The 24,559-nt window shown below is 41.7% G+C and overlaps 1 protein-coding gene across 1 annotated transcript in view; it reads left to right on the forward strand.

Moving 5' to 3' along the window:
- PPM1D (protein phosphatase, Mg2+/Mn2+ dependent 1D) overlaps positions 1-24,353 on the forward strand; it is a gene marked incomplete in the record, with an annotated part of 58,865 nt that extends 34,512 nt beyond the window's left edge. The window contains 3 exon segments of the mRNA XM_073615249.1: positions 14,888-15,075; positions 16,318-16,554; positions 21,833-24,353. Coding sequence (XP_073471350.1) covers positions 14,888-15,075; positions 16,318-16,554; positions 21,833-22,357 — 950 coding nt within the window.
- Positions 24,354-24,559: the final 206 nt, after the last annotated feature.

Here is a 24,559-nt window from a genome sequence, read left to right on the forward strand (position 1 = left end):
CGGATGCCTACAGTAGTATTGCCAGCGCCGTGGACAGGCGGGGGAGAGAATGGAGGGTTTGGGTGGCCACGTCGCTGGATTGTGGGACAGGTGAGTGTCTTTTTATTAAAAGTCAGAAGATACACTTTTTTTTGTAGCTGCTAACTTTTTTAATCAACAAAAAATTTACTGGAACTCTTTCTTTGAATTAAAAATAACCTCACTCCTTTAAAGCAGAGTTCCACCCGAAATTAGAACTTACGCTTTAAGCACTCCTCGCCCTCTGACATGCCACATTTGGCATGTAATTTTTTTTTTGGGGGGGGGAGAGAGTGTGGCCATGTCGCTGGACCGTGGGACAGGTGAGTGTCTTTTTATTAAAAGTCAGCAGCTAAACTTTTTGTAGCTGCTGACTTTTAATAAACTAAAAAATATGTGGAACTCCGCTTTACTAAGTGCGCTAATCTGGTGCACTACAGGGTACAGGAATTCTCTCTCACACACACGGCTGCTGGGAGGTCAGGAGGGATTAGAATCCACAACTGACAAACAGCCCTGTGAAGTTCCTATACTGTCTCTGTGATGACATTTATCTGGGCTCCCTTGTTTGCACCTTCCAGCACACTAGGAGTTAACACAGTGGAATGTGCAAACAGGGTGGGGGGGGGGGGGGTAGCCGGCAAATGTGTCAGCACAGAGCATGTGTAGGAGCCAGTGTAAGAGTACAAACACATTTGTACTCTACATGCGGCTGTTAAAATACCTGTGTGGTAATTAATGCAGTTGTCCATTAAGTGCCCACCGCTGTATGTGCATTTTAAAATATATATGCAGCTTCATACCTCCTTTCTTAGCCTGTGTAGAACTGTCTATGCTGCTCATGTGACTGCTCTGCTCGTTCCGGCCCGCCTCTCTCCTCTCAGTCTCGCGTCTCTCCTGACGTCAGTGGGATTTCTCAGCCCCGCCCACCGACTGTAGCTATCAGAAGAGAGGCACGCGGGGCTGACGTTACGAGAGACATGAGAGGAGAGAGGGGGGCCGGACCTGACAGTCACATGAGCGGGATATACAGTTAGATACACAGACTAAGAAATAAGGTATGAAGCTGCATATATTTAAAAAAAAAAAGCGGTGGCCACTTAATAGATTACAACTCTGCATTTATTACAAAAATCGATTTTGACAGACACGCTCAGAGTGCTCTTCCGCGAGGGGCGGGGCAAGTCGGGATGACGTCAACCGACATCGCTTTTTTGGGTCACATGCATTGATGCTGCATTGGGGACCCCCGAATCGCAATGCAGCGATTAATTTCAGCACCCCTAACCCCGAGCCACTCTCAGGATTGCATCGCAGGATCCAGGCAAAGTTGCTTACCTCGTCCCCAGGATCCTGCAATGGCTCTGTTCCCTGCGAGCGACACTGAAAGTAATGACAGCGACAATTCTGCAACTGAGCAAATTTCAGTGTGTTTGATTACATTTTTGAATAAGTTTTATTATATTATGATTTTGTGTTTCAAACTGCATAATACCCAAGTGCCGCGTGACTCGCGCATGCGCAGTAGGAAATGGGCGGTGAAGCCGCAAGGCTCCACTGCCGGTTTCCCTTAGTTGCAATGGCGGCGCCGGCACCTGATCACAGGCTCGCTGGACCGATAAGTACCCTTATTTAAGCACCCCTCCCATATGTAAAATGGATAGATGCATGCATCTTTCCACGGCCGCTATAGCCACCCCCTATTCATGCGTCCAGCCCCTTTTTGGACGCCTGAATTACAGCGGGTGTTGTGTGTTTTTTTTTTTTTGCACCGGATTAGAGCCATAGGCTTCAAAAAAGGTGGGCTTGGAGCGCAGAGCATTGCGCTCAGAGCCCACCCAAGTGTGTTTAGAGCAAATATTAATTTGCTTTTCTAACACTGGACTGCCAATCAGGAAGCGCGGGTCTAATACCCATCACCTGATTGGCTGAAGGCACAGGCATCCCTATTGGATACCTAGCAGAACACAAGAAGAGACGCATGGGAACCATGGAGGACACAGGAGTCGTCACCCGACATGCTGCCTGACCCGCCACCAGGATGGGGCAAGTCCCGGTCAGACAGTGGGAGGGAGGGGGGTGGGTGGCGCACAGAGGCTGCATTTGATGGGGGCACTAACTGTACTGTCCACTACTCCTTTTAAAACCACAATCTTATTGCTTATGTTGTGTTTTGGCAACATCATACGAGTCCTATGATAATGCAGCATACATTGGATACAAAAAGTCTACACACCCCTGCTTAAAATGCCGTCATGTTTCTGTGATGTACAAAAATGAGGCAAAGAGAAATCATTCCTGAACTTTGTCCACCTTTTTTAATGTGACCTAGAACTGTACAAATCAGTTGACCAACAAATTGAAATCTTTTAGGTGGAGGGAAGTAAAATAAAAAAATAATGCTTGCATAAGTGTGCACACCCATAAACTAATACTTTGTTGAAGCACCTTTTTGATTTTATTACAGCACTCAATCTTTTTGGGTATGGAGTCTATCAGCATGGCACATCTTGACTTGGCAATATTTGCCCACTCTTCTTTGCAAAAACACTCCAAATCTGTCAGATTGCATGGGCATCTCTTGTGCACAGCCCTCTTCAGATCACCCCACCGATTTTCAATGGGATTCAGGTCTGGGTTCTAGCTGGGCCATTCCAAAACTTTTTAACCTTCTGGTGAAGCCATTCCTTTGTTGATTTTAGATGTTTGCTTTGGGTCGTTGTCATGTTGAAAGATGAATTTCCTCTTCATGTTCAGCTTTCTAGCAGAAGCCTGAAGGTTTTGTGCCAATGTTGACTGTTATTTGAGACTGTTCATAATTCCCTCTACCTTGACTAAGGGCCCTGTTCCAGCTGAAGAAAAACAGCCCCAAAGCCTGATGCTGCCACCACCATGCTTCACTGGTATAGTTATCTTTTGGTGATGTGCAGTGTTTTTGTGCCAAACTTCATTTTTGGAATTATACCCAAAAAGTTCAACCTTGGTTTCATCAGACCATAACAGATTTTCCCACAAGCTTTTTGGAGACTTCAGGTGTGTTTTTGCAAAATTTAACTGGACTTGGATGTTTTCTTAAGAGAAGTCCTTGTCAGAAGTCCATGGCCCAGACATATGAAGAATACAGGAGATTGTTGTCACATGTACCACACTGCCAGTACTTGCCAGATATTTCTGCAGTTCCTTTAATGTTGCTGTAGGCCTCTTGAAAGCCTCCCTGACCAGTTTTCTTGTTTTTTTTCCTCAATTTTGGAGGGAAGTCCAGTTGTTGGTAATGTCACTGTTGTGCCATATTTTCTCCACTTGATGACTGTCTTCACTGTGTTCCATGTTATATCCAATGCCTTGGAAATTCTTTTGTACACTTTTGACACCTTTTTAACAATGAGATCCCTCTGATGCTTTGGAAACTTTCTGCTGACCATGGCTTTTGCTTTAGGATGTGACTAAGAAAATGTCAGGAAAGACCTACTAGAACAGCTGAACTCTATTTGGGGTTAACCAGAGGCACTTTTAAATAGGGGTGCACCGAATGGGTTTTTTGGTGCCGATACCGAAAATGAAAAATACACTAGGCCGAAAACAAATACCAAAAATGACTGTTTTTAAAACATATTTTTATATAAAACTGTATTTTGTATATATTAAATAAAAGGTATACGTTTCTATATAACACATTGCTAATAGTATTAGCAAAATTTCCATGCGGTGCACCTCTAGCAGATATGATACAGGAGATGGTCAGAGACTGCAGACGTGGTACAGGAGATCAATGCAGCCTCACCAGTGTCCATCAAATGCAGCCTGCCAGTGCCTCATCAGTGCCCAGCAGCCTACCAGTGCCCAGCAGCCAGCCTGCCTGTGCCTCACCAGTGCCCATCATGCAGCCTGCCTTAGTATGTCAGACAGGATCAGGACAGGGCAGTGTTAGCAAGGCAAAGCCAAGAACAGTGCTCTATGGAGGAGAACTGTCAGCACACTGCGTTAAGGAGCAGTTTGTTGGTATGATCAGCGGGAGGAGCATTATTAGTGTGCAGCGCAGCAGGGGGGGTTAAGAGTGCAGGACTTGTTGTTTTGACATGCTGTTAGAAACGGTGAGCCCGCTCACTGTTTCTAACAGCATGTCAAACAAGTCCTGCACTCTTAACCCCCGTGGCGCTGCACACTGATCATACCGACAAGCTGCTCCTTATCGCGGTGTGCTGACAGCTTTCCTCTATAGAGCACTGTTTTTTTGCTTTCAGCCGCCTCGTCAGGGAGGGAGGGGAAGAGAGACGACTGGACAGGGATGCTCCAGAACAACACCCCTGCACCAGGAGCGGGGCCCCGCCCCATTTTCGGCACCATTATCGGCATGAATTCTCTTTCGTCAAATTGCTGAAAAAGCCTTTTCCGGCCAATATGTTTCGGCAACCGAAATTTCGGTGCATGCCTAACTTGGCAGGTGTGTACTGACTCCTATTTAATATAAGTTTGAATGGGATTAATTTGATTGATAAATTCTGGACATGGCTATATCCCCAGTTATAAGAGGCTGTGCGCACTTATGCAACCACATTATTTTAGTCTTTTTGTTTACTTATATTGCCAGGACTGCATGAGGGTGGTCAGTAGTGAGCATGTGAAGTTATTTTAAACCTGAAAAGAAGAAAAAAAAACTGGTTATTTAACCACTTGAGCCCCGGACCATTATGCTGCCTAAGGACCAGAGGTCTTTTTCCAATTTGGCACTGCGTCGCTTTAACTGCTAATTGCGCGGTCATGCAATGCTGTACCCAAACGAAATTTGCGTCCTTTTCTTCCCACAAATAGAGCTTTCTTTTGATGGTATTTGATCACCTCTGCAGTTTTTATTTTTTGCGCTATAAACGGAAAAAGACCGAAAATTTTGAAAAAAAAAGATATTTTCTACTTTTTGTTATAAAAAAAATCCAATAAACTAAATTTTAGTCATACATTTAGGCCAAAATGTATTCGGCCACATGTCTTTGGTAAAAAAAAATGTCAATAAGCGTATATTTATTGGTTTGCGCAAAAGTTATAGCGTCTACAAACTAGGGTACATTTCCTGGAATTTACACAGCTTTTAGTTTATGATTGCCTATGTCATTTCTTGAGGTGCTAAAATGGCAGGGCAGTACAAAACCCCCCAAATGACCCCATTTTGGAAAGTAGACACCCCAAGGAAATTGCTGAGAGGCATGTTGAACCCATTGAATATTTATTTTTTTTGTCCCAAGTGATTGAATAATGACAAAAAAAAAAAAAAAAAATATTTACAAAAAGTTGTCACTAAATGATATATTGCTCACACAGGCCATGGGCCTATGTGGAATTGCACCCCAAAATACATTCAGCTGCTTCTCCTGAGTATGGGGATACCACATGTGTGGGACTTTTTGGGAGCTTAGCCGCGTACGGGGCCCCGAAAACCAAGCACCGCCTTCAGGATTTCTAAGGGCGTAAATTTTTGATTTCACTCTTCACTGCCTATCACAGTTTCGGAGGCCATGGAATGCCCAGGTGGCACAAAACCCCCCCCAAATGACCCCATTTTGGAAAGTAGACACCCCAAGCTATTTGCTGAGAGGCATGGTGAGTATTTTGCAGCTCTCATTTGTTTTTGAAAATGAAGAAAGACAAGAAAAAACTTTTTTTTTTTTTTTTTTTTTTTTTCTTTTTTCAATTTTCAAAACTTTGTGACAAAAAGTGAGGTCTGCAAAATACTCACTATACCTCTCAGCAAATAGCTTTGGGTGTCTACTTTCCAAAATAGGGTCATTTGGGGGGGTTTTGTGCCACCTGGGCTTTCCATGGCCTCCGAAACTGTGATAGGCAGTGAAGAGTGAAATCAAAAATTCACGCCCTTAGAAAGCCTGAAGGCGGTGCTTGGTTTTCGGGGTCCCGTACGCGGCTAGGCTCCCAAAAAGTCTCACACATGTGGTATCCCCATACTCAGGAGAAGCAGCAGAATGTATTTTGGGGTGTAATTTCACATATTCCCATGGCATGTTTGAGCAATATATCATTTAGTGACAACTTTGTGCAAAAAAAAAAAAAAAAAAAAAATTTGTCTCTTTCCCGCAACTTGTGTCGCAATATAAAATATTCCATGGACTCGACATGCCTCTCAGCAAATAGCTTGGGGTGTCTACTTTCCAAAATGGGGTCATTTGGGGGGGTTTTGAACTGTCCTGGCATTTTATGCACAACATTTAGAAGCTTATGTCACACATCACCAACTCTTCTAACCACTTGAAGACAAAGCCCTTTCTGACACTCATTGTTTACATGAAAAAGTTATTTTTTTTTGCAAAAAAATTACTTTGAACCCCCAAACATTATATATTTTTTTAAAGCAAATGCCCTACAGATTAAAATGGTGGGAGTTTAATTTTTTTTTTTTCACACAGTATTTGCGCAGCGATTTTTCAAACGCATTTTTTGGGGAAAAAACACACTTTTTTAAATTTTAATGCACTAAAACACACTATATTGCCCAAATGTTTGATGAAATAAAAAAGATGATCTTAGGCCGAGTACATGGATACCAAACATGACATTGGCTTTAAAATTGCGCACAGACGTGCAGTGGCAACAAAATAAATACATTTTTAAAAGCCTTTAAAAGCCTTTACAGGTTACCACTTTAGATTTACAGAGGAGGTCTACTGCAAAAATTACTGCTCTCGATCTGACCTTCGCGGCGATACCTCACATGCATGGTGCAATTGCTGTTTACGTTTGACGACAGACCGCCGCTTGCGTTCGCCTTAGCGCAAGAGCAGGGGGCGACAGGGGTGCTTTTTTTTTTTTTTTCTTTATTATTTTTTTTGCTTTTTTATCTTATTTTTAAACTGTTCCTTTCATTTTTTTTTTTTTTTTTTTTAAATCATTTTTATTATCTCGGGGAATGTAAATATCCCCTATGCCCTCAAAGCATCTGATGACACCAAGATCGGTGTGATAAAATGCTTCCCCAATTTCCCAATGGCGCTATTTACATCTGGCGAAATCTAAGTCATAAAATGCTCGTAGCTTCCGGTTTCTTAGGCCATAGAGATGTTTGGAGCCACTCTGGTCTCTGATCAGCTCTATGGTCAGCTGGCTGAATCACCGGCTGCATTCTCAGGTTCCCTGCTGAGACAGGAGAGCCAGAGAAAAACACGGAAGACGGTGGGGGGGGGGCTTTCCCTCCCACGGCTTGTAAAAGCAGTCTAGAGGCTAATTAGCCACTAGGATTGCTTTTACATGAAAGCCGACCGCTGGCTGAAAAGAATGATACCAAGATGATACCTAAACCTGCAGGCATCATTCTGGTATAACCATTCAAAGTCGTGAATGGCGTACCTGAAGACAAAAAAATGGTTAACAATAAAGCACAGTAAACGGTAAAGTATAAAAAATTGCATACCTGAAAAGCAAACATGATAAAACATAATAACAATAAAACATTGCAGAATAGAATACAGTAAAAAAGAGCAGAACAAGAGAGAATATAGAGAGAGAGAACAATAAAACGACAACTATTTTTTTTTATTTTATATATATATTTTTTTTTTTTACACTTTTTTTGTAACTAACTTTTATAACTGTAACCGGTTCCAGGTTCGGGTCTCTCAAAATGCGATGGCATCTTGGGAGACCCTGTGAAAGTGTGCCTAGTCTGTGCAATGCTGTACCCTACGCTAATACTCAACTAGTGAATGGTAGCGTTCAAAACATTCACCAATGCAAAGACCAGGATTGTCAGGACAGGAGGGACAATAATAGCGGGTGTCACGCCTATATTCGGCTTGCTGCAGACACGACATCTTTTTTGGGGGTTCGTTGGGTAGGGGTACTCGGGAGGACATAAAGAAAATGCCTCTCATGCAGCCGACTGCATTTGGTTGGGGATGTGAATGGGGGAAGTACGGGCGCTGCAGAAGCGGTGGGTTCCCAATTAGGATTGGCGAATGCAGCAGGAGGGGCACTATGGGCACGACGGGCCTGTGTTTGTCTTCTTGGTGGCAGCGGGACACTACTTGTGCTTGCCACCTCACCAGCTTGAACTGCACTTATGGGACTCGCCACGTCACCAAGTGTTACTGCAGTGCTGGTTTGACTACGACCGGGGTGTACTAGGCCGCTGGCGCTTGCCAGTTCAATAAAAAGCTACCAAAAAAACTGTTAGCGATCGCAGGGATCAGGCCTGACTCTGCGAATGCTGCAGTTATGCGTTAAGTGTTTTGTAAGTGACAGTGATCGATCGATACTGCACTTGGGTGGGCTGGGCCGGGCGGAGGGGCAAAATGCAGGTGCTAGCAGGTATCTGGGCTGATCCCGCTAACACTGCGTTTTTGGGAAACCTAAACTGCTCAGGACGCCAGTATAGATCTGATCGGATCAGATATTGATCCGTTCAGATACTATACCACTAAGGGAGGTGTACGGTGCGTGCGTGGGTGTTAGCGGTACTGGCGCTAATCTGACGCTGCCTGGGGCTGGTGCTTGCCAGTTCACCAAAATACTACCAAAAAAACTGTTAGCGATCAAAGGGATCAGGCCTGACTCTGCGAACGCTGCAGTTATGCATTTAGTGTTTTGTAAGTGTCAGTGATCGATCAATACTGCACTTGGGTGGGCTGGACTGGGCTGGGCCGGGCGGAGGGGCAAAACGCAGGTGCTAGCAGGTATCTGGGCTGATCCCGCTAACACTGCGTTTTTGGGAACCCTAAACTGCTGGGGACGCTAGTATAGATCTGATCGAATCAGATATTGATCCGTACAGATACTATACCACTAAGGGAGGTGTATGCTGCGTGCGTGGGTGTTAGCGGTACTGGCGCTAATCTGACGCTGCCTGGGGCGACGCATATCACCGCCGGGCGATCAGGGGGCTAAACCTTTATTCGGTAATAAACGGCGGGTGCCCTGACACTATAAAAAAGAAACAAACTAACCAGCGTCACCCGTAACAGTTATACGGTGATCAGTGGTGAAAGGGTTAACTAGGGGGCAATCAAGGGGTTAAAACATTTATTCGGTAGTATATGGGGGTCCCTGTCGCTATAAAACGCTGACGGCGAACCTAAATATTTAGGTCCCTAACTAGCGTCACCAGCGACACTAATACAGCGATCAGAAAAATGATCGCTTAACGACACTGGTGACAGGGGGTGATCAAGGGGTTAAAACTTTATTAGGGGGGGTTAGGGGGGTATCCTAGACCTACAGGGGGGTAATACTAACTGTCCCAACACTGTAACTGTCACAAACTGACACCAATGCAGTAATCAGAAAAAAAAAAAAAAAAAACTGCTGGTGTCAGTTTGTGACAGGGGGGGGGTGATTGGGGGGGGGGGTCGGGGGGCGATAGGGGGGGGGGATCGGGGTGTTTAGTGTGCCTGGCATGTTCTAGTGTGTGTGTGTGTGTGTGTGTGTGTGTGTGTGTGTGTGTGTGTGTGTGTAGTGTTGTGCACTCACATACCTGTCTTCTCTCCTCGGGCCGGAACGGAAATTACCGAGCCGAGGAGAGATGACATCATTTCCTTTGCTGCTGTTTAGCATACAGCAGCAAAGGAATGATGTGATTGGCCGGCGGCGATCGCGAGGGGGGGGGCCACGAACGGATGGCCTCCCCCTCACCTCTGATCGCCGCTGGACAAAAGACGACCGCCTCGGGCACCGGGGGGGGGGGGGGTCCGATTGGACCCCCCACCCGCGGAAGGCAAATCACGTATATGTACGTGATTTTGCCTGTCCGTGCCACCTTGCCGACGTAAATCGGCGTGAGGCGGTCGTCAAGTGGTTAAACATGCACCCTAATGGTAATTATTGTGGGTATTGCACTGCATGCCTCCACATGATGAAAGTAAATAAGGTGAAGTTGGCTGGATATATGCATTTCATTCATGAATTGATCACTTGTCACAGATATATGCATTTCATTCATGAATTGATCACTTGTCACATAAGGTATGCAAATGATTGTATGATCTGCTCTTGTGGATATTTTATATAGGTAAAATGATATTGAAGGATCACATTCAAGAACATTTGACATCCTTTGAAACAAATAAAATGGGCATTAAATAGGTTGACTCAACATTTCAAACTCCCGATATGTGCCTGCTTTACCATGTACTTATATGAAAAAGAACATTGTTGTCTTTTTGTATTGCTTCCTTTGTATGAAATCCTTGGTGTTACTTCCAGTCCCCCTGCTTTCCTATTAAAAACTGACCACACTAGGCATGAGAGCACAGTGGTCCATTTTCTAGCCGTGCTGGGAACTCGGCCTGCCCTCCAATGATCAAACTTGTGCTGACATGCCCCCCTCTGCAAAGCCATTAACTGGGAGGACCAGTGTGCTGCTGTTTCTCCTCCACTACCTCTCTGAGCTCTTTATGTAACTGAGAAGAGGGTATATGATTACTAAATAAAAAGAAATATAAATATGTATACACAAATGTTTTGCATTTTCATATATATTTTCAACTGAATGGGTTGTTTTACAAGATAAGGATTCACATATACTTTAATCATGTTCAAGAGACCTAATGGGGATGTAAAGAAAGTTATGGGATTGAATATCCTTAATAATTGGGGCATCATGGGAAGATTTTTATTGAAAAATTAATTTCCGTTAGTAATGTAACAGGCCCTTTTGCCTTCCTGTAATGATGTTCTGGGTTGGCATGTGATATATGTTGCTTGCATTGGCTGGTAAAAGTGTATTGTAACAGTACTTGTAATGGTGCTCATGGCAGTGTTTGGGACATTGCTTGTGATGGTTGTATTTGTGGCTTAAAGAGACGAGTTCAGGTGTGTTTGAACAGGAATATGGGCTATCCTGCCAGGAACCTGTCAAAGTGGACAGACAATCAATAGACATCGATAGTTTGTGTCAATGGATGGAACTGTGGCTCATTGTTGGTGCCTGTGTGAGTACCTGTGCCCCATCCTTGGGGCATTTAGTGTGTATCTAGTTCTACATCTCTACTGTATTTGTGCACTACCTTACTGGGTTTGCGAAAGGTTTGCATCTGAATTTTGGTTTTCTGCACCCTTTTTAGCCGATATTCTAGGCTTGATACTTACAAAGGTTTTGCACGCCTTCATTAATAACAAGGAAGACTGCATGGACACCTGTTTTCTTTTGAATCCTAACCCCCCCCCCCGCCTAAAGTAAATTTGTTGGGTAGGGTAGTAATATGCAGGTGCCGATGCTATGCAGAAATCTCTGTAAATAGTTAACCACTTCCGGACCGCCGCACGCCGATTGTACGTCCTAACTTAGAGGGATATCTTTGTTATGGCAGCAGTTAGCTGCTATAACCCCGGTATCTTCTTCTTCTTGGCCGGCAGTCCGGTTTCCGTTAATAGTGGTCTCAGCTGTGGATTCGAAACAAGATAACTTTTATCGGTGGTGGGAGAGGGCCCCTCCCGCCACGCTTTGGTGCCCCCCGCCGCTTACTGGGGCTTCGGCAGAGGCAATCGGATCCTTCTTCCTGCTAGGCATGGAGAGGAGTGAGGGGAAGATGGGCCCCCACCCGTCTCCATGCCATTGCAGGGCAGGGGCAGTGTCAAAACGTCACTTCCGTCCATAGCTCTTAAAAGGGGCTTTTTTTTTTTTTTTTTTTTTTTCCCCATTTTAGTGTGAATATGAGATCTGAGGTCTTTTTGACCCCAGATCTCATATTTAAGAGGTCCTGTTGTGCTTTTTTTTTTTTTTTTTTTTTCCTATTACAAGGTATGTTTACATTCCTTGTAATAGGAATAAAAGTGACACAAATTTTTTTTTTTTCTTTTTATTTTTACACTGTTTTAAAAAAAAAAAAAAAAAAAAAAAGGTAAAATAAAAAACTTGTCCCGCCGAGCTCGCATGCAGAAGCGAACACATACGTGAGTAGTACCCGCATATGAAAACGGTGTTCAGCATGCTTAAGTTTTTGCTAAGAGGATGTACATCTTTTCTTCAGTTCTGCTCTATAAAACACTAACCTGTCTTTTGTGTGTTTTTTTTTTTTTTTTTTTTTTTTTATTTTATAGCACTAATTTGCCCAGTGGGCTAAACTAAACAAAAAATACCCTGATCCCCTATCCTATACCCTGAGAAGCCTATCTGGCCCCCACCTAACAACTGTACATTTATCTTCTCAATCAGCACATCACCCACAGTTATTACCTCTTGTATCTCTTGACCTTCCCTCTTAGATTGTAAGCTCTAAGGAGCAGGGCCCTCTGATTCCTACTGTATCAAATTGTATTGTATTTGTACTGTCTACCCTCAAGTTGTAAAGTGCTACGTAAACTGTTGGCGCTATATAAATACTGTATAATAATAATAATAATCCCCATACTAACACATCCAATGTTAGTGCAGTGATGTCCTCATGCTGAGCTGTTGTGGTTCTGATCAGGGACTGCCTCCCGCCAGAACACACCGATGGCTGCCAGCGTTCATGCTCGTATGACAGAAGCCTGTCTTGACATCAGATTTTGTCAGACGAGGAACTGTACACACAGGCAAAAATTTGGCTGGTTCCTGCTGTACCGATCGTTTTGACTTGGCCAGCGTGTACCCAGTAGCAGAAGGCGAGTAGAGCACAAGATCACAAGTATTAACAAAGCTGATCTTTAATAGGAGGAGGTGCTGAATTGGCTCTACAATAGCCAGTCACCTGTAGGAGATGGGAATTATACCCCATTGTACTGCAGCAAAGTCCCTAAAGCAGGTGTCAGAAACTTTGGCTGTGTATATGGGGGGGGGGGGGGTGTTACACAGAGGTGGCTGTGTATGGGGGGAGGTGTATGCAGAGGTGGCTGGGTGCAGGTGGTCCTCAGTGGTTACAAGCTGGAGTTTCACTCCCTGCCCTCCTCCTTGGCTCCTCAACTGGATGAACAGGAACATCCAGTATTTCACACAAAGGAAGCAATACAAAGAACAGTATACCCCCCCCCCCCCCCATAAGTACATGGTACAGCAATCGCATATCAGGAATATGAAATGTTGGGTTTTAGAGCTGCGTGATTAATCGTCAAGAATTGTTATCGCAATTTTATTTATTTTTTTTCCCCCCTTGCATCTTGACAAAGGGTTTCCAGATCTTCCCAATGTTTGGTATGCAGAGAATTTTCTCTCTGCTCTCAGCTGTCAAAAGTCCAAAGTCTGGGCAGTCTGCCAAGTTTTAAAACTTCTATCAGTGGAATGTTAAGGCTCCATGCACACTGAAGCTCAAAAAAGCTTTTTATGGATGGCAGCTTGTTGGCAGAAAACTCTGGTTGAAAAACGTGCTTTTAACAGTGTTTTGTACTAGCGTTTATGAGCGTTTTTTTTTAGCGTTTATGGGCGTTTTTAATAAAAATACCCAGAGGACACTCCAAAAATCCCACAATGCATTAAAAAAATAGAACGCCGAACGCTAATTAACGTACGTTTATCGGCGTTTGGCGGCTTTTTTTTGGAGGTGAAAAACGGCACTTTGAACAGGTATTTCTGGCGTTCAGAAAAAAGCCCATAAACTCCACTGCTCATTAAAGCTAAAAAAAAAAAAAGTCCATGTATGCATGAACACATAGGCTAACATAGAGTGGAGTTTATGGGCTTTTAAAAAAAACACCCAAACTCCAATAAACTGCAGTTTATCAGCTCCAGTGTGCATGGAGCCTAAGTCTAAACATTGTATCAATTTGTCTTTTTTACATCAAAGGAATAGACTTCTTCAATGTAAATTAGGAACGTTTAACCACTTAAACACTGAACCTTTTTCTGACAGTTGTTCTTTTCAAGTTAAAGCTGGGGTCCACCTATCTATCGTGGTGTTTTTTTTTTTTTTTTTTTTTTTTTTGAGTTCATTCACAAACTTTTCTTCTCAGCATTAATTACATACTCACATATTGTGTGTAATATGTCCGCCTGTGTCAGATTTCGTCGGAAAGAATAACTTATATTATTCACTGCAGGCGGTTTCCATCTTCATTGTGGGCATTTGAAGCCCACAAGCATTTATTTCCTGGATGTGGTAAATGCTGTGCTCCCAGCATTCACCGCTCGTTCCCGCACATGCTCAGTGGCATCCTGGGAAGCCGGAGACTAGCTCCCAGGAGTCTGGGAGAGGCTAGAAACACGCCTACTCCCACGGGAGGAGAACCAGGAAGTGCAAAGAAGAATAGAAAAATAAAAGGTAATTACGGCGATTTAAATTTTTTTAAATGGCATGTCAGCATCTAGGCAAGGAAGAGAATACATACAGATATTGTTCAAAATTTGGGTGGAACTCCGCTTTAAAATGCCTTTTTTTGCTAGACATTACTTAGAACATATATATATATATATATATATATATATATATATATATATATATATATATATATATATATATATATAAATTATATAATATTTATATTTAGAGACCCTAGAGAATAAAATGGTGGTTGTTGTAATATTTTATGTCACTGTATTTCAAATGCAATTTTTTTGAAAAAATTACTTTAATGAATTAAATTAAAAACAAAAAAAACCCCCAAAACTAACCAGTAAAGTTTTAGCCCAAATTTTTTTTGTGTGATGTGAAAGATTTTTTGCTGCGAGAATCGTGATCTTTATTTTAAGCAAAAAATCGTGATTCTCATTTTGGCCAGAATTGTGCAGGTCTATTGGGTTTACGTATTATTTAATTGTTTTATATTGTGGGCTTAGCTGTTCTCGCAAGTCTCTGTCCCAGTGCTATTAAAGGAACACGTGATGTCTTGTTAAGCCCCAGGCATGTTTCTGGGCATGTATACAGATTCCCCTAATGAGCTGCTGCACTTGTGTTTTAAGTTGTAATTAGTTATATGTTCTTAAATCTTTAATTGTATTGGATTCATGTTCTATCATTTTCAGGTGATTTATGGAGTTATGATTTCTACAGTGGGGAGTTTGTGGTGTCTCCTGAACCTGATACAAGTGTGCACACAATTGATCCTCAGAAGCACAAGTTTATCATTATTGGCAGTGATGGCCTTTGGAACATGGTCTCCGCACAGGATTCAGTTTCGTTGTGTCAGGAGCTAGAGAAAAACTGCTCATCTGTGAGTATTATTTCTTACAATATATATTCTATACAATATTTCTGTAACTACCAAGAACTATCCCTTCATATATTTACTCGTGCCCTTAAACTGGCCATACATGGATCAAGATTTGACTGGTTCAGCAGGGGCCGGCTGAATTTTGATCTGTGTGGCCACTGCTGTTGAACAGAACTCTATTTACTGAGCAGCTGCCCTGTCCAATAAAAGCTGCTCGATAGCAATAGGCTGCAGTGCTGATCTGTATTCTGACAGCAGAGTCTCCCCACTGTCAGGATACAATGGCGCATTTGAGCTGAATGGGGGAATCTGTTCAATTTTTCATTCAACCTACTAGCTGAATGAAATTTTAGTTCATGAACGTATACAGGAGAACTGATAGAAGCAAACAAAAACACACAAATAGTGTGTTTAAAGCAAATTTTACTTTTTTGAACTTTTTTTTTTTTTTTTTTTTTTGTTGTTTTTTTTGTCCTTTTTAATGATGTGCAGGTGAAATAAGTATAATATTGAGGTGTGTCTATTGTAGGCTACTACAGGTGAATTTTAGTAGTCCATTTTCACTACTAAAATTTTTAGTGATTATTTCATCAATCATGCTCAAGTAGTACTTTGTGTAGAATGACCTGTCGAATGGAGCGGTTGTGTAATCACTGTGGAACATTACTCTGACTGCACTTCTATGGATAAAAATAAATAAAGATGGTTGCAAAGCAGTGAACAGTGTAAACAGAAAGCCAATGTATCCATTTGATGCTGGGTACTAGTAACTTTTAGTATATGTAACACATTTAACAAAGTGCAACTGGTATATAGAAGAGGGATGCAGCGATTATAGCGGTGCCAAAAAAACAGAGTGTAATTGGATAAAAAACATGAAATTTTATTTGACAACTTTTTTTAAACATGATATATGTATATGTAATAATCTGCAATGTTTTAAAGTTGTCAAAATTTCATGTTTTTTATCCAATTACACTCTAGTTTTTTGGCACCGCTATAATCCCTGCATCCCTGTTCTATATACCAGTTTCAAATTTTTGGGATGAGGTGCCGTGTCATATTGAGGACTATCCAATCACCCCCCCCTCATTTAACAAAGTGCACCAGCACTGTCTTTGAGGCCTGGCAACGCCTAACTACATGTGGTTAGTAAGCTTACCTGTCCAGTTGAGTATTCTGTGTACAAATTTGTGTAGGGTAAACGTGTTTTCTCTAATATCAAATATATTTGAATTTTAGGGAGAATGTGGGCAGTCTTGTGCAAAGGTGCTGGTAAATCGGGCACTGACACAGTGGCGACAACGCATGTTGCGAGCAGACAACACAAGCGCCATTGTCATTTGCATTTCGTCTGATTCAGAAAAACACAGATGTTCTAATGAGGAGCTGCTAATAGATTTGTCTGAGAGACCACGCTACAATAGCCAGGACATGTACCTTATGTCAACATCACCTTGTTCCACACCTCCAGTCAAGGTAATAAATGTGTAAAATGATTTTCCTCAAGGACACTTGGCTTTGAAGCTATTTTTTTTTACATATATTTATTTTATTAAGAAAAAAACTTGTAACAGCCTTACTGTAAGTATGGTAAATACAGAGTTTGTTTTTAATGCTGCTTTGGGAGGACTTTACATTTTTATTATTATTTTTTTTTTAATTTGGACATGTGCTTGATCACATTATGAACAGTTTTTTGTACAGTAGAGAGAATTTTTTCTTCTAGTTTTTCCAGTGGAAAAGTAACTGTATTTATGCTTTTGATAAATAATTACATATTCTTAATATGGTACTTGTAACCTCCTGGGTTTTTAAATGAATAAATATAACACTGAAGTGATCTCTACAGAATAGTGTATTTTAGGGCTGGTTCACACCAAAATGTGGTGCAGGAAAGGTGTATTCCTTGCGTGTTTTCTGCACTACAGATGAGTTTGCTGCCCTTAGGATTTGCATGCAGGTGCTAATTGCACCCTGAATGCAACTTGCAGTGCGTGCTCAGCTACCAAATTGCATGGTACCGCAGTACCATGCAGTTTGATGCAGGACGTTCTGAAAAGGTAGTGTTTGTACTACTTTTTATGTGTTCCAGTGCATTTTTCAGCCCATTCAAGCAAACCGCAAAGGAACGAACTGGCCCTGAAAGCTATTTGAAGTGTGGTAATTTATGTTGACACACTTTAGTGGATGAAGTGTAATTCATCTATTAAGCTGTACGCCCTAGGGGTAATGACATTTTCCACTTTTTTAATTATTTTCTTTTACCTTTTTGTGTGGTAAATGTGGTTTAAAAACCTTGATGCAGCTACATGGAATGCTACTTTACAGAGACATGATCATCGATTTAAAGCGGTATTAAACCCAAAACCAAAAATGTAATACAGTTGTGTGAAAGTATTTGCCCCCTTCCTGATTTTTTTTTTTTTTTTCTTTTAATTTGCGTATTTCTCACACTTAAATGATTCAGATCATCAAACAAATTTTAATATTCCACAAAGATAACCCAAGTAAATCCAAGATGCAGTTTTTAAATTTATTATTTAATTTTATTAAGGGAAAAAAGCTGTGCAAACCTGCCTGGCCTTATGTGAAAATAATTGCCCCATCCCATGCTGAATTGTGAATGAACTGTGATTAACCACAATTTTTTAAAAAGCTGAGTTAAATTTCACTTACCACACCCAGGCCTGATTACTGCCAAACCTGTTGAATCAAGAAATCACATAAATAGAAGCTGTCTTACAAAGTGAAGCATGCTAACAGATTACAAAAAGCCACACATGTCACAATCTAAAAAAAATTCAAGAACAGATTAGAAACAAAGTAATGTACATGTATCGGTCTAGGAAGGGTTTCAAAGGCGTTTCTTAGGCTTTGGAACTCCACTGAACCACAGGGAAAGCCATTATCCACAAATAGAGATAACTTGTAACAGTGGTGAACATTTCCAGGAGTGGCCGCCCTACAAAAATTACTCCAAGAGCATGATGATGACTCATCCAGGAGGTCCTAAAAAAACCCAGAACAACATCTAAAGAACTGCATGCCTCACTCGCCTCAGGTAAGATCAGTGTTCAAGATTCAACAATAAGTAAGAGACTGGGCAAAAATGGCATCCATGGGAGAGTTCCAAGGCCAAAGCCACTGCTGACCAAAAAGAACACAAAGGCTCCTCTCACATTTACCAAAAAACATCTTGATTATCCCCAAGGCTTTTAGGCAAATATTCTGTGGACTGCTGAGACAAAAATGTACCTTTTTGGAAGGTGTGCATTTTATTACATCTGGCATAAAATGAATACAGCATTTCATAACAAGAACATCATACCAACAGTCAGACACGATGGTCTGGGGCTGCTTTGCAGCTTCGGGACCTGGACGACTTGCCATAATTGATAGAACCGTGAATTCTGAGCTCTACCAGAAAATCCTAAAGGATTGTCCGGCCATCAGTTCGTGACTTCAAGCTCAAGTGCACTTGTGTTATGCAGCAGGACAATGATCTGAAACACCACAGCAAGTCAACCTCCAAATGGTTCAAACAAAGCAAAATTTAGTTTTTGGAGTGGCCAGTTAAAGCGCGGACTTAAATCCAATTGAGATGCTGTATCGTGACATTACACAGGCCGCTAATGCTGGAAAACCCTCCAATGTGGCTGAATTAAAACAATTCTGCAAATAAAAGTGGACCAAAATTACTCCACAGCAATGCGAAAGACTCATTGCCAGGTATCGCAAACACTTAATTGCAGTTGTTGGCAAGGGTGCCACAACCAGTTATTAGGTTTAGGGGGCAATTACTTTTTCTCATAAAGCCAGGCAGGTTTGGACAGCTTTTTTGCCTTTAATAAATAAAACCATCATTTTAAAAACTGCATGGTGATGCAAAAAACTGGTGATGTTACCAGTAACACAGCTCCTGTATTAGCGTGCCCCACTCTTGATGAAGGAGCACAGGGGGTATATTTGGACAGCAACAATGTCAGTCAGAGGGGTGTGGTGGTTAAATTATCTGTCATCCCTGTAACTGCAAGAGATTTTCTGTTGAAAAACAGACTTGCTGTCTGAATCGGCAAATTCAAATAGCCTAAAAAAGGTAACTAATGCAGCCATCACATCTAAGAATTAATAAACTGCAATTTAATGTTTGCTTTTGGGTTTAACACCACTTTAACATTCATCTCATAATTTAGTACTGTATTTATACAAATTCATGTTATTTTCATCCTTTCTTAGACTTTCCTCTGTGTAAAATCATATCAATTCTTTGACGCCAGTGGGTTGGTCCTGATGCCATTCAATTTCATTGAGGCTGGGTTCACACTTTTGCGAACACAGACATCGCATGTGATCCACACCGCATTGCTGTGCTGATCACATGCAATGTCTGTGCAATGCAAATTCAGCCATACAGTTATATGACTGAACTTGCATTGGATTCGCACAAAGTGCAGGAACTTTTTTTTTTTTCCCCCCCACACTAGAATCGGATCACATAGGTGGTTTACACCCATGCAATCTGATTCTTGTCCAAATTCACAGTTCGCACTGCGATCTGCAAACTGATCTGTGGGTGTCATTAACTTTGTATTGACATTCACAGTGGTTCCCAGAGGGCTGTGTGTGAACTGTCTGTGAGGGAGATGCGATGCGGGAACCTGCACTGGAATCTCGCTGCTTCCCGAATCGCAGTAGTGTGAAACCCAGGCTTAGTGAGCTGGGTTTTCTTGGGGATGCTGGAGGAGTAAACAAAATCGATGTGTCTAGGTGGCTACTTAAGCTCTCTATGCATTTAAAGCAGAGCTCCAGCCCCCCCCCCCCCCCCCCCCCCCCCCTCCAAAAATTTAAGTTGGCAGCTACAAATACTGTAGCTGCTGACTTTTAATATTCAGACGTTTACCTGTCCAGGGTTCCCACGATGTCAGCACCCCAGACGATTTTTCTGATCGGCTCTCGGGTGCCGCTGTTCGTGATAAGGGAAACTGGCATCCCAGTCGACTTTACGGCCGGTTCCCTACTGTGCATGCACGAAGCGTGCCGTGCTTTTCCAACTGGCCTGGTGGCGGAGGAAGGAGGGGGGCTGAATCTCCGGGGGACCTCGCCGCAGCCAGGTCTTCCGGAAGTGGGGGTAGGTACCGTTCTCCGAAAGGTGCCAAATGTGGCTCCGGAGAGGGGGAGGAAGCAAACAAGTGAAGCTTCCTCTTTTGAGAGAAACTCTGCTTTAATTTTCAATCAGTATTATTTAATATGTGTGTTTTTTTTTTTTTTTTTTTTAAAGGTGTTTTTACTCCTCCCTTATTAGCAAGATTTTTAAAAGTATAATTCTGAGGAGAATTGCACAAATATATGGAACTATGTTTATATGAAATGTATTTAATTTATTTAATTTTTGATAATGGTCTTTTCAAAGCAAAACTAAAGTGTGGTGTTGGGGGGGGGCTTCTATGCAAATACAAAACTTGGTCTTGTATCTTTTCAGATTACTCAGCTGCTGTGCAGGCCTATCAGCATTTCCTTTTGATTCTCTGTGACCTTTTTGTTTAAGCTCTGCAAGCTGCACAGCCCAGACTTAATATTTTTCCATACTTCCCTGTATGTATGTTATACTCATATTTGCATTGGAGGCAGAGATCATCCCTGCACAAAACAGTGGCTCACAGTCATGTCACTTGTTCCTCCTAATGCGATTGACCATAGCATTTAGAAGAACACGTAACAAGTGGCTGGTGAAAGAACAAAACGGAGGATTAGGGTGGGTAAAGAAACACCCTATCGTATATCTGATTTCCTGACAAATGGAAATTGTACCTGCAGAAAATTTTTTGTGAGCAAACTGCATCACTTCCTTTTTAGATGGAAGTACTACCTTGTTCACGCCCACAATGCTGAAGAACAGCAAGAGGGCATGTGGATGAATTGAAGTCTAGATAATGCAAAAATTACATATTTGCAAGTACAATTTTTAATTTGTAATTTTCCAAATGTTTGTATTAGATAAAAAGGCACTTTAGTTCTGCTTTGACTGTTTCCCAGTGTGTTAAGACTACTGTGATTTGTGTATTTTCTGTGCACAATCTAAACTTAAGTGGATGAGCTTTTAGTTTGCGATATTTTTTTTTTTTTTCCCCTACATGATTTCTCTGTAGTAGTGTGTGTGCTCACACATGTGTTATTACCAGATGAGGGCATTTGCATTGCATAATAAATGATGGGGTATTCGTAGTAAACAGTTTTTTTTTTTTGACTGTAGGTCTGCTTTCAAATACCTAGATTTGTAAGGGGGAAATAAATGTATTAAATGTTTGTATTCTGTAATATGTGGAATACAGCTGGCCATGTGCAATTTTTATATATGCTGTGAATAATTTGATCACTGGCCACATGTCTATATTGCCTATTTATTGTTGCACTAATAAATGTCATCATGGTTTCAGATACTTTTTGTGACAAAACATTGCAAAGAAAATAACCATTACAGTATTGAGAAAATAAAGTGCTTCCACAATGGCTGTTGTCGGGTTTTTTTTTGTTTTGTTTTCTGGGTTTAGCTGAGCATTACTTTCCCAAAACTACATTACGAGTGGTGACTATAGTTTCAAAAGTTGGCAGCCTGAACAGATTTTAAGTTTTTTCTTTTTAAGGTGATATTTAATAGTATTGGGATTTAATGTGTGTGTGGGGTTTTTTTTTTTTTTTTTTTTTTTTTGTTTTTGTTTTTTTGTTTTTTCTTCTAATGAGTGTCTGTTTATTTTAGATACTGGAAGATGATCCATGGTGGAGACTTACTCTATCTGAGCCTCTTCCATCCCTTATTCGCCGAAATGCCTTCTCTGATAGCTGTAGCAAATGGGGCTCTGAGTCAGGCAGATCTAAAGCACTTGCAAACCCTTCACATCCTTTAGGGGATTCTGGAAACCCTGAAGATAGTCAGTGGGCCAGTGGATCTCCAAACATCTCCCCTTCTATATATCTCTTCCCTGGCCCCTCTTCAGCTGTCGGTACAAAGGGCACTAAAACGCCAAGCAGTAATAGTCCAAAAACTGAAATAGAAAAGTTATCTTCCTTGAAACGGACACTCGAGGAGTCCAACTGTGGACCTGCAGTTAAAAAGTCAAGACGGACCTTAACTAGGAGTAGTGGTGTGCAGGCTGAAGGCCCCTCTACCACACCGAAAAGGAGGAGTACAGAGAGGGTGATAATGAGACGCAGTCTTCGAGGTCAGAAGAAACTTGGACATCCTTTATTACATCAGCATAGAAAAAGTATATGTGTGTGCTGAATGTTTCTTGCATATCATGTTCAAATGGCACTTACCTATTGCAAACTCCATCGAACCCATTGCCTGTATTGATGATTTTATTTTCCATTACTTCAATATGTTTCCTGATTGCATTTTTATATTAAGCAGGCCCCACAGTCTCTCCTTCCGGATGTAAGCTTTTTTTGGATTTCCAATCTTTTAGCTGGTTGTCGTTTTTATATGGTTAACATATATTAACATTTTTATATATGTGTATACATTATGTTGGATTTCTATCATTTTTAAAACTGTACATATGTATGACGTATAAATTAATTTTTTTATCCTTTAATGTATAAGTTAAAAGTGTGAACTGTCATCATGTTCCATCTGATCTCTGTAGAGGGCAATAGTAAGCATTGTGTGTTTTCCTAGATATAAGTGTGGCTCATGTCTGAATTACATCAAGGAAAATTGCTCTAATCGAATGCGTAATTGGTATTGGGAACAGATTTTTAATACAACAAATTTCAGATCTTCTGGAATGTATGGAAAATTGCTTTCAAGTGGTCACCTATTTATAAAGACATAAGTGCAGATAAAATAAAATAAAACCTGTATTTTTACCATATGGAGCAAAGTGACAGGCTTTCTTTGCATAGTATAGGGGAGCATAAGACCTCTCCTCCCTCCCACTATGGAGAGCCTGTGTATGGTGTTCTCTGACACTAGATGTGGCAGCAGCAATGGTAGTCGAGGATGTGATCTATAAACAAGAAGCAGTTACTTGGCCATCAAAAGATTCACTTTAATTGGGTGCAGTTGAATTCATCTAATTACACTCATGGTGTTTGACTGTTCAATCATCTCCAGAGGATGGGTGCCTGTACTTTGATAAAATAATGGTTGGCTGGTGATAAAGCAACTTGCAAGAGAATTTCTCCACATGTGGTTGATGGAAGATGGGTGGTCTTTAAAGTGTTACTAAACCCGGTAATATAAAAATAGTTAATCTGCCCCCCCCCCCCCCAATCTTTTTACATTAAAATATTGCCACTATATACTTTTTTGGCTGAGCTGTATACCACAGTTACATGATAAACTTCAGTTTCTCCAGTGCTGAGCGTTTAGGTAGGAGGAGATTCCCACTTCAGCCTGTATACATGCCCGCATGTGTGATTCCAATATCATGTGACCTGGCTACCTCCTGAGAACAAGTAATTATTCTCTCCAGCATAAAAGACACAACTGAGCATGTGCAGGTTGGCTACCCTGACTGTGTTAGCTGGCTTTCCCAAGATAGACAGTGCAGGAGGGAAGGATCTGGGCATGCAGGATAAAATGGCCTTTTTACACAATGCAGAGGATTAACCCCTTAAATTCCACAGTGAGTATAACAAGCGTGCTATACTGTAAATACAGACAGATTTTACTATTGTGGGTTTAGTGACACTTAAAAAAAGGTACACATTTCCAATACCATGCTAGCTTTGAGCTCCCATTACGGGTGCTTTTCATGCCCATCTGGCAGCACTCTGGAAGAGGAAGTAAACGTCCCCTGCTGACATTTTCCTATAGGTAAGCCTATAATAAGGCTTGGCTATAGGTTGTGTAAATATCTTCTAAATGTGTACCGTTTAGGAGATATTTATTTTCATTCTTTTTTTTTATTGAGGTTTAGAAGTATTCAAAGTTAGGAGATAATTACATTACATGCAACCAGTGACATCACTGATGCATGCGCTCTAAAGGAACGGCCATGGGGGTCGTTCCTTCCGAGCCCTGTGCCGTGAACGGCTGCTCCCGCGCGCATGTTTACGGGGTTTTTTTTTGGGCGTTTTTACAACCTTTTTAACCACTTGCCAACTGCCCACAGTCATTATATGGCGGCTGTTGGAAGAGGATTCCCAGGGTTATGGCAGCACTTAGCTGCCATAACCCCAGTATGCTCTTCTAAAGGGAGCGGTAGGCTTTAAGATAAGTGGTCTCAGCGACGGATTCGCTGCGAGTTCACTTTTATTGGGGGGTGGGAGAGGGGGCCCCAACTCCCGCCACGCTTTGGTAGTCTCCGAAAAAATAAATAAAAATTCCCCTTTAAGATCATTGGGCGGAATTGACGTTTGACACGGCTTCTGCCATCCAATGGTGTGGAGCCCAGTAGGGGGGGCATCTTTCTCTCACTCGGCATCCAGCCTGTGAGGTAAGAGGGCCTGATAGTCGCCACCCACTACCGAGGGATCC

This window comes from Aquarana catesbeiana, linkage group LG02 (assembly GCF_042186555.1).
Source record: "Aquarana catesbeiana isolate 2022-GZ linkage group LG02, ASM4218655v1, whole genome shotgun sequence".
In the NCBI taxonomy this organism is placed as follows: Eukaryota; Metazoa; Chordata; class Amphibia; order Anura; family Ranidae; genus Aquarana; species Aquarana catesbeiana.